At 39.9% G+C, this 14,053-nt stretch overlaps 1 protein-coding gene across 5 annotated transcripts in view; it reads right to left on the bottom strand.

The window, feature by feature from the left end:
* LOC127946137 (collagen alpha-1(XV) chain) overlaps positions 1-14,053 on the bottom strand; it is a 50,765-nt gene that overhangs the window by 6,345 nt on the left and 30,367 nt on the right. For 2 of the 5 annotated variants that reach the window (XM_052542459.1, XM_052542457.1), the window contains exons 14-36: positions 11,862-11,915; positions 11,605-11,640; positions 11,388-11,495; positions 11,108-11,173; positions 10,991-11,026; positions 10,754-10,795; positions 10,293-10,355; positions 10,137-10,172; positions 9,979-10,053; positions 9,649-9,714; positions 8,222-8,284; positions 7,956-8,021; positions 7,836-7,871; positions 7,131-7,184; positions 6,545-6,601; positions 5,438-5,497; positions 5,271-5,312; positions 4,606-4,627; positions 3,672-3,743; positions 3,559-3,584; positions 3,366-3,446; positions 1,130-1,277; positions 801-868 (exon numbers count right to left, since the gene is read on the bottom strand). In XM_052542459.1, coding sequence (XP_052398419.1) covers positions 801-868; positions 1,130-1,277; positions 3,366-3,446; positions 3,559-3,584; positions 3,672-3,743; positions 4,606-4,627; positions 5,271-5,312; positions 5,438-5,497; positions 6,545-6,601; positions 7,131-7,184; positions 7,836-7,871; positions 7,956-8,021; positions 8,222-8,284; positions 9,649-9,714; positions 9,979-10,053; positions 10,137-10,172; positions 10,293-10,355; positions 10,754-10,795; positions 10,991-11,026; positions 11,108-11,173; positions 11,388-11,495; positions 11,605-11,640; positions 11,862-11,915 — 1,377 coding nt within the window. Of the gene's footprint in view, positions 1-800; positions 869-1,129; positions 1,278-3,365; positions 3,447-3,558; positions 3,586-3,671; positions 3,744-4,605; positions 4,628-5,270; positions 5,313-5,437; positions 5,498-6,544; positions 6,602-7,130; positions 7,185-7,835; positions 7,872-7,955; positions 8,022-8,221; positions 8,285-9,648; positions 9,715-9,978; positions 10,054-10,136; positions 10,173-10,292; positions 10,356-10,753; positions 10,796-10,990; positions 11,027-11,107; positions 11,174-11,387; positions 11,496-11,604; positions 11,641-11,861; positions 11,916-14,053 lie in introns of all 5 variants that reach the window. The other 3 variants (XM_052542458.1, XM_052542460.1, XM_052542461.1) reach the window with 3 other exon arrangements.

Genomic DNA, 14,053 nt, shown 5'->3' with positions numbered 1-14,053 from the left:
ACCTAAGAAACTTCTTTAAAAAAATGTACTGATCCCAAACCTTTGAATGGCAAAAATGCAAAAATGTTTTCTCGGCCGAGTAACCTAAAATGTACATTATTTAGTTACATAAGAGGGAACAGTGATCCCTGGTCCACTGGGACCTGAACAATCACTATTTTATTTAATATTATCTTAATATTTTTATAAAATAAAAGCAAATGTTAAATAACTAACACCATCCAGTCATACCTGAATAGCAACGTTCCTATTAAAGAGCGAATGTGAAAAAGTTACTGCATTCATCACTTTGACATTAATAAAAAAAAAACTGAGAAATTATTTGAAATTTCAAAATATCATCAGTTGAAATGTATAGTAATATATATTATATATAATTAAGTAATCTGAGAATTACTAGTATTTACCATTGTAACGAATGCAATTTAATTACATTTAAAAACCTCATGACTGCTAAAAAACTGTCCAGATTTATAAAACCTAAACCTAAGGGTCTTCTGCAACGTTTCATGTTTAGAAACGATCTATCTATGCATGAAGAGAGTGAAGCTGGGCTACGTTTCCAAGCAGAGCATCTCTGTGAACGACAGTGAGCATGTTTGATAAAGCAGCACAGGTCAGGCTGGTCTCAGAGGCCAAAATCAACGCTGAGCGTCTTGAGATATCTGAAAACTGAGCTGATTCACCGCTGTGAACATCTCAGGTCGTGTTTGCGTAAGGACACTCGAGCAGAGTCACATTAAAGCGAAGGAGTGCTGCATTGACAGGTTTGATCAGACTGTGTGCTGTGTTTGACTCACGGCGCTGGAGGCGTCAGCGGCTCGTCCCGGGGGTCCGGGGGGTCCAGGAGGGCCAGGGATCATCACGCCTGAAACAACATCAACTCTGAGCATCTATGCATATCAAAGTGTGATAAGAGCAGAAGTGTCACGGTGAGATGGAGAGCTGTGGGGATCTCAGCAGGGAGGAGCGTCTCAGGACCCCTCGCTCTCTCATAACAACACATCTACTGCTGCGTCACAGCAGGACATCACACAAACACACCATCCTCCGGAGCGGCTGCTGGACTGGGCGCAAGAGAACCCTGGAGCTGGAAAATGAGAAAAAAATACTTCAGGGTTTTTGGTACCAGATGTGTGTTGTCCAGGAGGTCCGGGAGGTCCTGGCGGTCCAGGAGGTCCAGCCACACCGATTCTCCCCAAACCTGGTGCACCGGGGGGTCCTCGTGGTCCTGGATGACCAGGGGGTCCGATGATAGATTCTCCTTTAGCCCCCTGCTGACAAACCAACATTAGTGTTCCTGTACATGTGAAAACCATCCATCTGGACTCAGAAACACCAGACTTGGTCAAACTGAAGGAATAATTCATCCAGTAAAAAAACAACAAAAAAACAATTATTCAACATGTATTTTAAATAATAACAGCTTGTGGATGTAAATTAGCGAGCAAAAAATGTATAATTATAAATTACTTGTATAATATTATTATCATTGAGATGCTTCAATATTTTTATCAATATTTCTTTTTATTTTATATATTTTACATTTTATCTTTACTTTAATCTAAAGATTTAGTGTTTTTTATGTTTGTAATTTTTAGAAAACTCTGAAATAGTTGGAAAAAAGTTTATTTATTTATCACGTGTTACGTTCCAATTGGGATCTACAGTAGGTATAAATAATAATTTTCTTTTAAAATAATCACATTTTGCAGCCTGAAATTAACAGACACACTTTTTTAAATCCAACTGTTTAGTTATTTACTCAGCGAGACCAAGAGAAAGATGAGATGAGAAGTGAGAGAGTGAGAAGTGTGAGTAAATGGAGACAGGAATGAGAATGAGAGAGCGACAGCCGGAAAATAAGAACTCACAGCTGGATACGTGAAGAAACAATCATCAAAAACAGGATTTTTGGAAATGGAACAGTTTACAGAGCTATAAACATCTTTACACATTTAGGTCATAATAATCATGTCTGATCCTTCAGTCTTCTGTGGCTCATATAGTCAGATAGAGTGAGAATATGGAGAGAGACAAACATCTCAAACTGAGAGAGATATGCAACTTGGAGCAGATGCTGATATTTATATGATGAAATCAGTGAGATCGGTCTAACAGGACAGCAGATTCACTAGTGTTTCTGTGGCGCAGCGGTAGAGCGATGGGAGAGCAGCTCGAAAGGTTGTGGGTTTGAATCCCAGGGAACACACGTTAGGTAAAAAATGAAGAAGTTGCTTTGGATAACAGCGTCTGCTAAATGCATTAATTTAATTTAATTTGGAGTAAAAATTATCTAAAATATCAGTCGTCGCTCTATATCTCCAGTAATCCGTCTCATTAAAATGATCCAAAGCTGAAGAAATGAAGGCTCCTCAGAAGATGTGAGATGTTCTGGAGGCTTGTGAAGATCATTCCTCCGCTGAGGAACAGTGAAAGTAAAGCTCCAGATTTGAGACTCTAAAACATGATTGATGGAGAATCCAGTAAAGCTGAGCTTCTTCGGTCCAGGAAGAGTTCATCTGGAAATATTACTGACCTTATTCTGACCTTTACTTGATCACAATCAGACAAGATCTGAGTCGAGGAGCAGCAGCTGAAGCTGGACGTTTCTATTATTAGAGCTTCTACTTGATAATAAAGTCTTGGTTACGCATGTTAACCCTCGTTCTGAGGGGAGACTCAGATTGGGAAACACAATGGGCTAAAGGAGGAATCCTGTGAAGCAGCAGATGTGTCTCTGTGGGACCGACTCATTCCTCTCCTCTGAATCTGCTGTGTGACGGAGGTCTCCCCGAATGTGAGTGTTCAGCTGGCGTCAGCAGGAGAGGATGGTGTCTTGTGCCGAATGACAGAAGGGAGTACTATCTTGATGGCTCCTTGCATCAGTTTGATGGTTCCCTGTGGTTCTCACGACTGGGGGAGTGTGTACAACACCTACAGTACATGTTACTGGTCTTTTCCTGGCACGACGCGACCAAGGATGCCATACCCCAGGAGAGAGGTGAATCTCCAAAATAGACGCCACATTGGCTCCGAAGAACAGAACAAGTGAGAATTTCATTGGGCTTTCTCAATGATGTCAGAGGTGTCTGGGCTCCATAGTGTCTGAACATGGACACAACTCTGAAGTGACCGACTGAAGGGAAACTGAACTCTATTAATCAGTCGACAGAAGGCATGGAGTAGATTGCCTTCAGGGTTTGATCATGTTGATCATTTAGAGCCTTAGAAATTCCTGATCAAATATGATACAGTAGCTTTATAGGGTTGATATAAATGGAGACCTGACAGAATCAGTGGTCATGTGATGCTCTCAGCTGCAGTGATATGTGTGTGTGTGTAGATATATGTGAGTCACTCACTGCTGAACCGGATCTCCCCGGCAGCCCTGGCATCCCAGCTTCTCCTTTCTCTCCTCCGAAACCCTGGTCACCCTTTTCAGCCTGACACAGTCATGCATTCAACAACAACAGCTCAATCTCTGTGGAGTCAGTGTCTAAACGCTCTCAGGATCTGTGAGAGGATGTCTGATGAAGAATGTGTAGATAAACTCACCGTGACTCTGGTTCCCAGTGTGTTTCCTACGAGAGAACACGCATGAGATCAGAACCACGTCAAAGTCAAGCTGTTCGAGGACAGAAGGAGTGATGTGATTGTGAGGTACACACCGGAGGAGGACGACGAGGATGATGAAGATGAAGATGATGAGGATGATGATGGCAGGTCTCTGCTGGCGCCCTCTACAGGTCAGGACCACACAATCAACACAAACCCTCACAACACCACCAGCAAACACACAATACTCACAAAAACTATTCCAGATATGTAACATTACAATCTAACATATTAAAAATGAAATAGTTTGTTTTTTAATTACAGATTGTAGAAAGCACAGGAATAGTCATTAAGTAGACAAAACCATCATCAGATTCATTCTAAGTAAATTATAATTTTAATAATAATATATACAAAATAATGTGTTCTGATTCTAATGTGAATTTGCTTTAACACGAAAAGTGAGACAACAAGTGAATATTATTCTGTTCTGCTAAAAACACTATCATCCAGTAGTTTGAGGTTCATAGATTCAGTCTCTTCTGCTGAAGGCTGCATTTATTTGATCAAAACTACAGTAAAACAGTGTAATATTACTCCAGTGTGAATCCTCTGTTTTCTGTGTGAATCTGTGTTAAAGTGTAATGTATTTCTGTGATGCTCCGCTGTATTTTCAGCATCATTCCTCCAGTCTTCAGTGTCACATGATCTTCAGAAATCAGAATAATATGATGATTTACTGCTCAAGAAACATTTCTGATTATCATCAATGTTGAACACAGTTGTGCTGCTCAATATTTCTGTGGAAACTGTGATGCATTTTATTTTTCAGGATTCACAGATGAGCAGAAAGTTCAGAAGAACAGCTTTTATCTGAAATAGAAATCTACTGTAACATTATAACTGTCTTTACTGACACTTTTGATCAGTTTAATGCAGCACTAATGAATCAATCTATTCATTTCTTTTTTTTTTTTTTGAATCATACTGTCCTCAAACTTTTGATCAGTAGTGTATGATAATCAGAAAACATCTCTTGAAACTCACCTTGTGTAGAATCACTGTTAACCTTACCAAAAGAAAAGAAAGACAGATAAGTGTTAATATAACTGGTGTGACAGGGTTAATTCAGCACATCACCAGAGAAACCATCCGCATGAGAAAACAATAAGATGTGACAAGTAAAACTGTTCCATTCAGGAATAAGATAGTGGACTGTAAACATAGATCATGCCAGAGATAAAGGAAACATGCTCATATAAAGAAAGATAATGATGTATGAAATCACATATGTCCTCCTCTGACATCCAGTAAGTTCATATAAAATGCATTTAATGAATGTCTTATTATCAGAGATGGTTTAAATGAGCATTACGCTTGAGATGGGTCAAGTGTGCCTTTGTCAAGTTAAAAGGCTCACATCTTCTCACATCAAGTTTGATATCCAGAGTGAACTGACACATTACTAAATCTAGTAACTAACTAAATGAATAAAAACAAATCTACATAATATTAAACTATTATCAAAATAGTAAATAATAACAACATTATTTTATGCAGTTCAGTTTGGTGCAGAAATGACACGAAATGTGTAGGAAGAATAATAATTGAGCAGCGTAGAGTGAGAGTTAGAGAGATTTTAAAGAGAATGATGATGAGGATGAGGATGATGAGGATGAGGATGATGATGATATTGAGCGGTAGACACTTACGGGCATTTTGCAGCCGGGTCGAGGAGGGACTGGAAACACGGTCTACAGAAACATGAGGTAAAGAGACACTGAGCACGTGTGTGTGTGTGTGTGTGTGTGTGTGTGAGTGTGTGTGTGTGTGTGTGTGTGTGTGTGTGTGTATGAGAGCGAGACAGAGACACACTCACTCCTCTAGGACAGCTGAAGATTCCCGGTCGTCCTGGAGGCCCAGGCGGTCCCGGCGGACCCTTCACACACACACACACACAACACACACCATTACTCCATCACAAACACCATCGAGCGGAGATCTCCAGCACACACACATCTTACTAATGGAAGGAAAAGTGATGAGCACAACAGTCTGCTTCTGAATGCTTTCAGACACATCCTGGATCTTTAGATGAAACTGCTCAATTCTTCCTTGTACAGTATCTAGAGGTAGACCATGAAGCCCACTTTAAAGAATAGATCACAAAGAAAATAATATTTGCTCTAAATGTATTCATCCACAGACCATGTGTGTGTGTCTTCATCAGGTTTGTAGAAATGTAGCACTGCATCAGTGTCTCATCAATGGATGCTCTGCAGTGAATGGGTGCCGTCAGAATGAGAGTCTGATAAAAACATCCCAATAATCCACAAGTAATCTTGAGTAGTCTTAATGCTGGATGTGTTTCAGGTTTTGTCTTCTCCAGATGTTCACTGATGGACTGGAGTGCTGTGGATTATTGGGATGTTTTTATCAGACTCTCATTCTGACGGCACCCATTCACTGCAAAGCATCCATTGATGAGACACTGATGCAGTGCTACATTTCTACAAACCTGATGAAGAAACACTCCTCCTGATCTCAGATGAACTGAGGGTTTTTTTAACTGTTCCTTTAAATATACTTTAATTCCTTTTTTTTTTAAGAATATCAAGACTGGAATTTTGGTTCTTGTACATTTTTGAGAAAAAACAAAGTGACAATGACAAAGTTTGAAAAACAGAGAGCTCAACAATCTAAGTTTGTTACTGAAGTGCCATTTAAAATATTTATAACCATTTATACATTTTTAAAACATTTATGTATTAAAACTAAAAAGACAGACAGCCTGCGCTTCAAGGCTGCTAAACGATGACATATATACTGTAGAAATCAGAGCTATTAAAAGTGTGAAAAATATGTTTCAGAAATATGAAAGATGATTGTGGAGAATACGTCCAGAATCTGAAAATGCTAAAAGTAAGAATGCTACCTTTATCCTGAAACAAAGTAATAACAGATAGTTTTGGGACACATTACTCACAGGTAAAGCGACAGAATCTCCTTTTTCACCCTTACGTCCGTTAACCCCTGGACGACCCTGAAGAAACACAGCATCACATCCAGAACACAGACACGACATCCTGTATATACATGTGCTCAGACAGAAATTAACACTCTGATTCATCAGGGACGCATTAAACTGATCAGAAGTGTCAGTAAAGACAGTTATAATGTTACAGTAGATTTCTATTTCAGATAAAAGCTGTTCTTCTGAACTTTCTGTTCATCTGTGAATCCTGAAAAATAAAATGCATCACAGTTTCCACAGAAATATTGAGCAGCACAACTGTGTTCAACACTGATAATAATCAGAAATGTTTCTTGAGCAGTAAATGATCATATTATTCTGATTTCTGAAGATCATGTGACACTGAAGACTGGAGGAATGATGCTAATATTTCACTGTTTTTACTGTTTTTTGATCAAATAAATGCAGCCCTGATGAACAGAAGAGACTTCTTTCAGAAATATTAAGTACTCTTATGGACCAGTATTGAGCATTACTGTTAATCTTGTTAAGCGTTATATAATGCTGTAATGTCCACTGATGCAGTTGTATAACTCACCGGACGTCCTGGGAATCCAAACTCTCCCTTAGGTCCAGCGGGTCCGATGGGGCCCTGCATGTGATGAAATAAGACAGAAATCAGACTGTACACAAACAGTAAAGCCTCGGAAACAGAGGAACACATATGAACTGAGTAAAGGAGTCTGACTGCCTGTGGTGTAACGGGGAGACAGTGCTGAGGACAACTATTAAGAATGAACAGGTCTGGCTCGTTGAGAGTATGAGATAATAATGATAAAAATCTCTCTCTCTCTCTTTCTATAAAGTCGATGCTAACATGGAAGCAGATTAAACGTCTGTTGTAAGAATTGCAGGAAAGCATCAGAACAGCTGATTTGCCTTGTGTAGTGTAGTGTAGCCCACAGGGATCTCTCATTGGTGCATTTCACATAGCTGTATATTAAATGTCAAGCGTGCACTGATTGGCTGTTTGACGTATTTTTGTTTTAAATGTGGACAGAAAAAAGAATGATTCTGGAAACTGTGAGAAATTCACCTAAAGCTTTAAGTTATAGAAAACTAATTTCTACAAGGAAATTGGGGAACACCAGAGAAATAGCTGGAGAATGATGTAAATAACTATATTTTTCTGATAATTGATGGGATTAATTTAAAACGCTTCCTCTAAACTTTTATTTGGAACATTCCTGATGAACAATAAGAGTCAAAGTTGAGTACGAGAGTCTGAACATCTTCCTCTCACCGTTTGCCCCGGAGGTCCAGGAACGCCTCGATCTCCCTGAGAAGCACACAAACACAGAAGGGCATCACATAAACACTGTAGAAGTGTGAGAGATCAGGAGCTGAGAGACGCATGAGTGACCTTCAGTCCTGTGGGTCCCTGCGGCGCATGAACTCCAGACACTGTCCCCGGCTCGCCTTTCTGACCCTACACACACACACACCAGTGACACACACACAGCTGAGTTAAAAACACACTCTCTCCATGTTCAGCAACGACAAGAACTTCCGATTATAATCTATGAAACACACACAAACCTCTGCAGCTACACACACAGTGTGTGTGTGTGTGTGTGTGTGTGTGTACACACATACACACCTGCTGTACTGACACATCTCCAAACTTACCTTTAATCCTGGAGGCCCCTGAAACCCCGGGGCCCCGGTATCACCCTTCGGACCCCTCGGTCCCTGGTGGGATAAAACATAATAATATAGTCAGTGCTGCTGTAAGATAATTAACTCTTGAAGTAAATGTAAGCATTTTCTGAAGTGCAGAAACCACACACATATTCCTGCTCCTCAAACCGAGGCTTCAGCTCTAATTACTCACATTAACTTCTAAACATCCTTCATTTCAGTAACTGTTCTACTTGAATGTTCCACTGAGACCATCACAAAGAGTGTTTTAATGCGTCTGGGATATAATCTCAAACACACACACGTTTGGAAGCTATAATGGATTTGTGTGATGTATCATAAAATCTAAAGAAGTGTAAGCTCTGCTCCGAGGAATCTTTCACATGCTGCGCAGATCTCAGTTTATTTCACTTCACTTCTGCTCGTCAGTGCCTGTAAATTACACAATAAAGCAAAGCTAATGTGTCATAATGTGTTTTAAACACAGGCGACTCAATGACTTGTTGTAAATAATGCAATTAAAGCGCGGTGTGTTTACATTGCTGTGTGTTCTGTGCAGCGAGTGTGTGGTTTGAGCAGCTGTTGTACCGTATCTACACTGTCTATCTTCAGCGTTTCTGTTTGTGTTTTTGCAATAGAATGAAAGCAGTTAGGAATTAAGAGAAGCGAGAAATATACTGAACAATAATAGTTGGAATACTATGGGCAAAACTACAAGTATAAGATGACAGCCATATTTCAAGACAACTGATATTTCATGCTTGTTGATCTTCTGCCGAATTTATATTCCACCACTATATTTTTGTTAAATGTGAGTTTTAAATTTAATTGCATTTCCATCTGGAGTTCATTCATTGACTTTAAAAGATAATCTTCATTATAATTAACTTCATAATGACTTTATACATGTAAGGAATTATTATTATTATTATTAATAATAAAGCAAGATGACATCCAGAATGGCTGAAGAATGTCAGACAGCGATCATGTTCAGCGATAGGTCCAACACTCATATTAAGTGTGTTACACTGTATCTGTCCGGTCAGCAGGCTTGATATACCCTAAATACACCTTTATAATTTGCTGGTGTGTTTCCTTATTCATTGTTATGCTTCCTGATTCATTGCTGTCTTGACAATTAACTGTTCTGGTTCACCATCATATTTTCTGATTCATTGTTGTTTTTTTCTGAATTACTTAATCTGTTTTTAGATTTGCTTTGTCGTTTCCAGTTTGCAGTTGTCTTTTCTGACCTTTTGTGTTTTGAGATTTGCCGTTTTCATTTCTGGTTTGTGAATTAACTTTGCACTTCAGGATTACTGTATACACATGAACAAAAAGATGCCCCTGGTTTGGTGTGGATAAAGCTTAATGATGAACATACAGACGAGAAGGTTTAGGGAGTGGATTCTTACCAATGGTCCTTGTGCTTCAAAAATCTGTGAGAGGTTAAAGATTCCTTCAGTGTCATTCAGCATCAACTGAGGATGGAAATACAGGGCAGAGTTAACTAAAAATGAAATTAGCATCTACAGTACATCTCCAAAATCAACCCAGTGTGACATTGTAAACTAATTCTGGAGTAAGTGTTCCTGTGGCTCAGTGGTAGAACATTGTGTGTACAGCCCAAAAGGTAGTGGGTTCAATTCCCAGGGAACACACACACTGATGAAATAATGTATAGCCTGAGCACTGTAAGTCACTTTGGATGAAAGAGTCTGCTAAATGCATAAATGTTAAAGGACCTCATGTAGGTTGATGAGCGGTCCAGGGGGCCCCGGGGGTCCAGGTAAACCGATTCCATCCTGACCTCTCTCTCCCTGAAACACCAAACACATTAACTCCCGGCACACACGCTGATGCTCAGAGAGAGACGCGTCACTAATATGATTTGGATACAAACCTTCTGACCCATATCACCTTTCTCTCCCCTTTCCCCCTGAAAAGGTTTACAAAACAGAAAATGAATTCCTGAATTGTATAAGCAGAAAGGATCTATAAATTGTTGGAAATACAATGACTATAATTTTATTCAGCCTATTTAGTTTGATATATTTACTTGTGGCCCAGTAGGTCCAGATGAGCCAGGCTGTCCATCGCCTCCTCTAGCGCCCGGCTCCCCCTGGTGGAGACATGATTACACACTATTATAACATTAAACACTACATCTGATGCTACATGAATGTCTGTGTTGCACAAACAAGTATCATACGTTTTATCATAGTTATATAGCATATAATAAATCATGTACAAAATAGTTATCCTGTGCAGAATTTCTATGAGTTTGTGAAGCTTTATTAATCAGATAGTATGTTTGCCACTAAACATGGGACCAATTTTACTTCTGTTATATTAAGTGGGATCAGATTTACTTTGAATTACATTTTGAAGGAGTTCAAAGCCTGAGATGCTTTCACTGACCCTTACAGATGTGCTGAAGATAGGAGAACTGGGGCTAATGGGGAACAGGTGTGTGTGTGTGTGTGTGTGTGTGTGTGTGTGTGTGTGAGGAGCACAGACCTTCACTGAAACACCCGGAGGACCGACGGCTCCTTCTTTACCCTGAAAGTGTAGAGTTGGGTTCATTTCAGTTCAATCTAAAGCATCTCTAACACTAATAAAGGTTTAGACAAACATGCATGGTCTAAATATTGATTCCCAGGTAATGCCAGGTAAAAATCACTTAACAGACACCCTATCATGTTATATACAGTACTGAGAGATCACGCCAGATTTCTCTGTGTGCTGTGCATGTACCTGTGGTCCTGGAGGTCCTGGGAGCCCGGGCAGACCCTGAGGATGAGAATATAAGGAGAATGAGCAGCGGTTCAGCTGTAAGAGCCAGAGAAGCTCAGTGAATGTGAATGTACGTACAGGTGGTCCTCTGGGCAGAACCGGTCTGAAACCACTGCTTCCATCCAGACCCGAGCCCTCCAGATCCTGCCACAGAACAGACAGAGGCTAAGACCACCGGAGACACAAGCGTCAGACTCACTGTCAAGAGCTCTCAGTTCTCCAGACGAAAGGAGAACATGTGAAATACAAACCTGTACTCCTTTAATGAAACAGCCAGCGCTCACGTGGAAATAAACAAATGGTTAAAACAGAAAAGCAAACAAAGAAATAAACCCCTCTGGAGGTCTGTGGAACACACCATCATGTCGAAGCTGAAGCCCTGTCCTGGAGGCCCTGGAGGACCCGGCTGACCCCTGGGGCCCTCGGATCCCGTCTGTCCTGGGAGCCCCGGCTGACCGGCATCACCCTGACACACACAGATCACTTACAATCATCCACAGCCTTCAAACTAAAACATCTCATCATTTGAAGACATTAATCTAGAAGACAAGGAGCTGATCTGAAACAGACTTCACCTTGGGTCCCATGAGTCCAGGTAAACCTGCTTCACCCTGCCAAAAAACATGAGAGGTGTCAAAATCACAGTTTGATTCTGCAGCGAGACGAGGCTGAAGATCAGGACATTATGAGCTTGGAAAAGACATGTGGAAGGTAAACGTGTAATAATCATGCATCTGAACGCTCAAACACAGCAAGAGAGGAACACGGGACAAATATAAACTCAAGAGAATATCCCCCTGGGAAAAGCCATGTTTATATTCAGAGATCTTACTTTCTGTCCTTTCTCTCCGTCTTTGCCTGTTTGACCGTCTCGCCCATTCTCACCCTAAAACGAGAGAAATCAGCACATAAGGACCTCCTGCATATATCAGATATTAATAATAAATACAACACAAATGGCGAGAGATGATAACTGTCGTATGGTATCATCTCATTTCTTGACTCAAGTGTTATTAGTCTTATATTGATCAGTCTTTCAGGAGAAGCGTGAGCTGTTTCAGCAGGAAACAGGAAGTTAGCTGTAGTTTTGTATATATATTGACTCAGATATAGAATTATTAAACTTTTTTTTTTTTATATTACATTTTAATTAAAAAATGAGTCTATTCCACTTGCAGAAAAGAAAAACAGATTTGTGAGAATCAGAACTTACAAAATAGATATAAACTCAGAATTGGCAGATGTTAAGTCTCAATTCTGACTTTATTTTGCTATTCTGCCATTGTTTTACTGCAAGAAGAAAAGTCAGATTTGTAAAATAAAGACACAGTTGATTTTGTATTTTTATCCCATGTTGGGAACACGCTTCTACAGTAGAGTGAAGTATGGGGCTTTGCTAAAAACTACTGCATGTATTTTATCAAACTGCTGACAAGAAGTGTGTCATGTTTTGACATGAGCCAGTCACACAAACACTTGAGTCTGACGGGGTTCAGGAGGATGAGTGATGAAAGCAGAAGCGCTCGGTCAGAATGAGGTGCCTTTGGTCTGTGGTTTGAGTTTAACATCAGGAGAGGATCCAGCCCCACTAAACCAGTCCTCAATCACCCTCAACACAGACCTGGGTCTAGTCCATCAGGACCATCAACACCTGCTCTGCCAAAATAAAAGTCCTGTGTTCACTGACTGTCCCTCGCGTTCTTACACACACAACCTCATCAACACTGAACCTCCCACACCATCTTCAGAAATCAGAATAATATGATGATTTACTGCTCAAGAAACATTTCTGATTATTATCAATGTTGAACACAGTTGTGCTGCACAATATTTCTGTGGAAACTGTGATGCATTTTATTTTTCAGGATTCACAGATGAACAGAAAGTTCAGAAGAACAGCTTTTATTAGAAATAGAAATCTACTGTAACATTATAAATGTCTTTACTGTCACTTTTGATTCAGTTATGAATAAATATATTAAAAAGGGGTCATGAAATGAGAAACCAAATTTGCCTTGATCTTTTGGAATATAAGAGGTCTTTGTACCATTAAAACGTCCTGCAAGTTTCATAGCTTAAGACGTCCTCCCCATTATAAACGAGCCATTTATTTAATCAAGCTCTAAATACAGCTCGTTCTGGATCCATGGTAAGAAGTGACGTCACGGTGCGAAGTGACGTTCCAACCATTTGCATATGACCGCCTCCAGCACAAGACAACTACGCTCATTTCGGATCATTGTCGCGCTGCGCGCCTCACAAGTGTTCAGTCGACGGACAGCGAGTGGGTCTGTGTACAGGAAAATTACAATGCCACGCAGATGTGCTGTTCCTGGCTGTGGACAAACAACATCTTTGAATACGCTGCCGAAAGATCCTGACGTCAGGGAAAAATGGATGCAGTTTATTTGTATAAGAGAATCTTGAAAATATGTCGCCTTTCTAGTAGGCCTACATGTAATAGAAGATTAAAAATGTTGCCTTATCAATGCTGCATCTTCAAATATGGCCTGTGCATGCATTTTTGTCCGCAGTACACCCTATCATTTCATTGAAATTAGGTAAATAATGTTGAACTGTTAGCATATTAAACTATAGAATAATTATGCAACAATAAACCGTTTTCAAGTGTCTCGGGTTACAATTTTTTTATTAATTCAAAATAGTTTCACTTTCCATGTGGACACGGGCTGATCCAGTCTTCGTTGTTGTGGTGATGGTTCATTTTCCTCTGATTCCTCATCTGATTCCGGCTCAAACATATAAGGTTTTATCATTGCAAGAGCCATCGCTTCGAATGCATCACTCGCTACTAAACAGTTACGCTCAATCCGCAAATGTTCCGTCAAATGTCGTTAGCCAATCATAACAGTGGGCGTTAACACTGAACTCTTAAAGGGGAAACAACCCAAAACAGACTGTTTGAATCAAAGGATGAGAAACAGGGTGGGAAAATGTCATAATTCACTACATTTTAAAAGTTTTTTTTTTTTTTAACTATAGTAATACTATAATTGCACCTAG

This window comes from Carassius gibelio, chromosome A24 (assembly GCF_023724105.1).
Source record: "Carassius gibelio isolate Cgi1373 ecotype wild population from Czech Republic chromosome A24, carGib1.2-hapl.c, whole genome shotgun sequence".
NCBI classification, from domain to species: Eukaryota; Metazoa; Chordata; class Actinopteri; order Cypriniformes; family Cyprinidae; genus Carassius; species Carassius gibelio.
The sequence above is the reverse complement of the archived record's forward strand: the minus strand, read 5'-3'. Positions and strand labels throughout refer to the sequence as shown.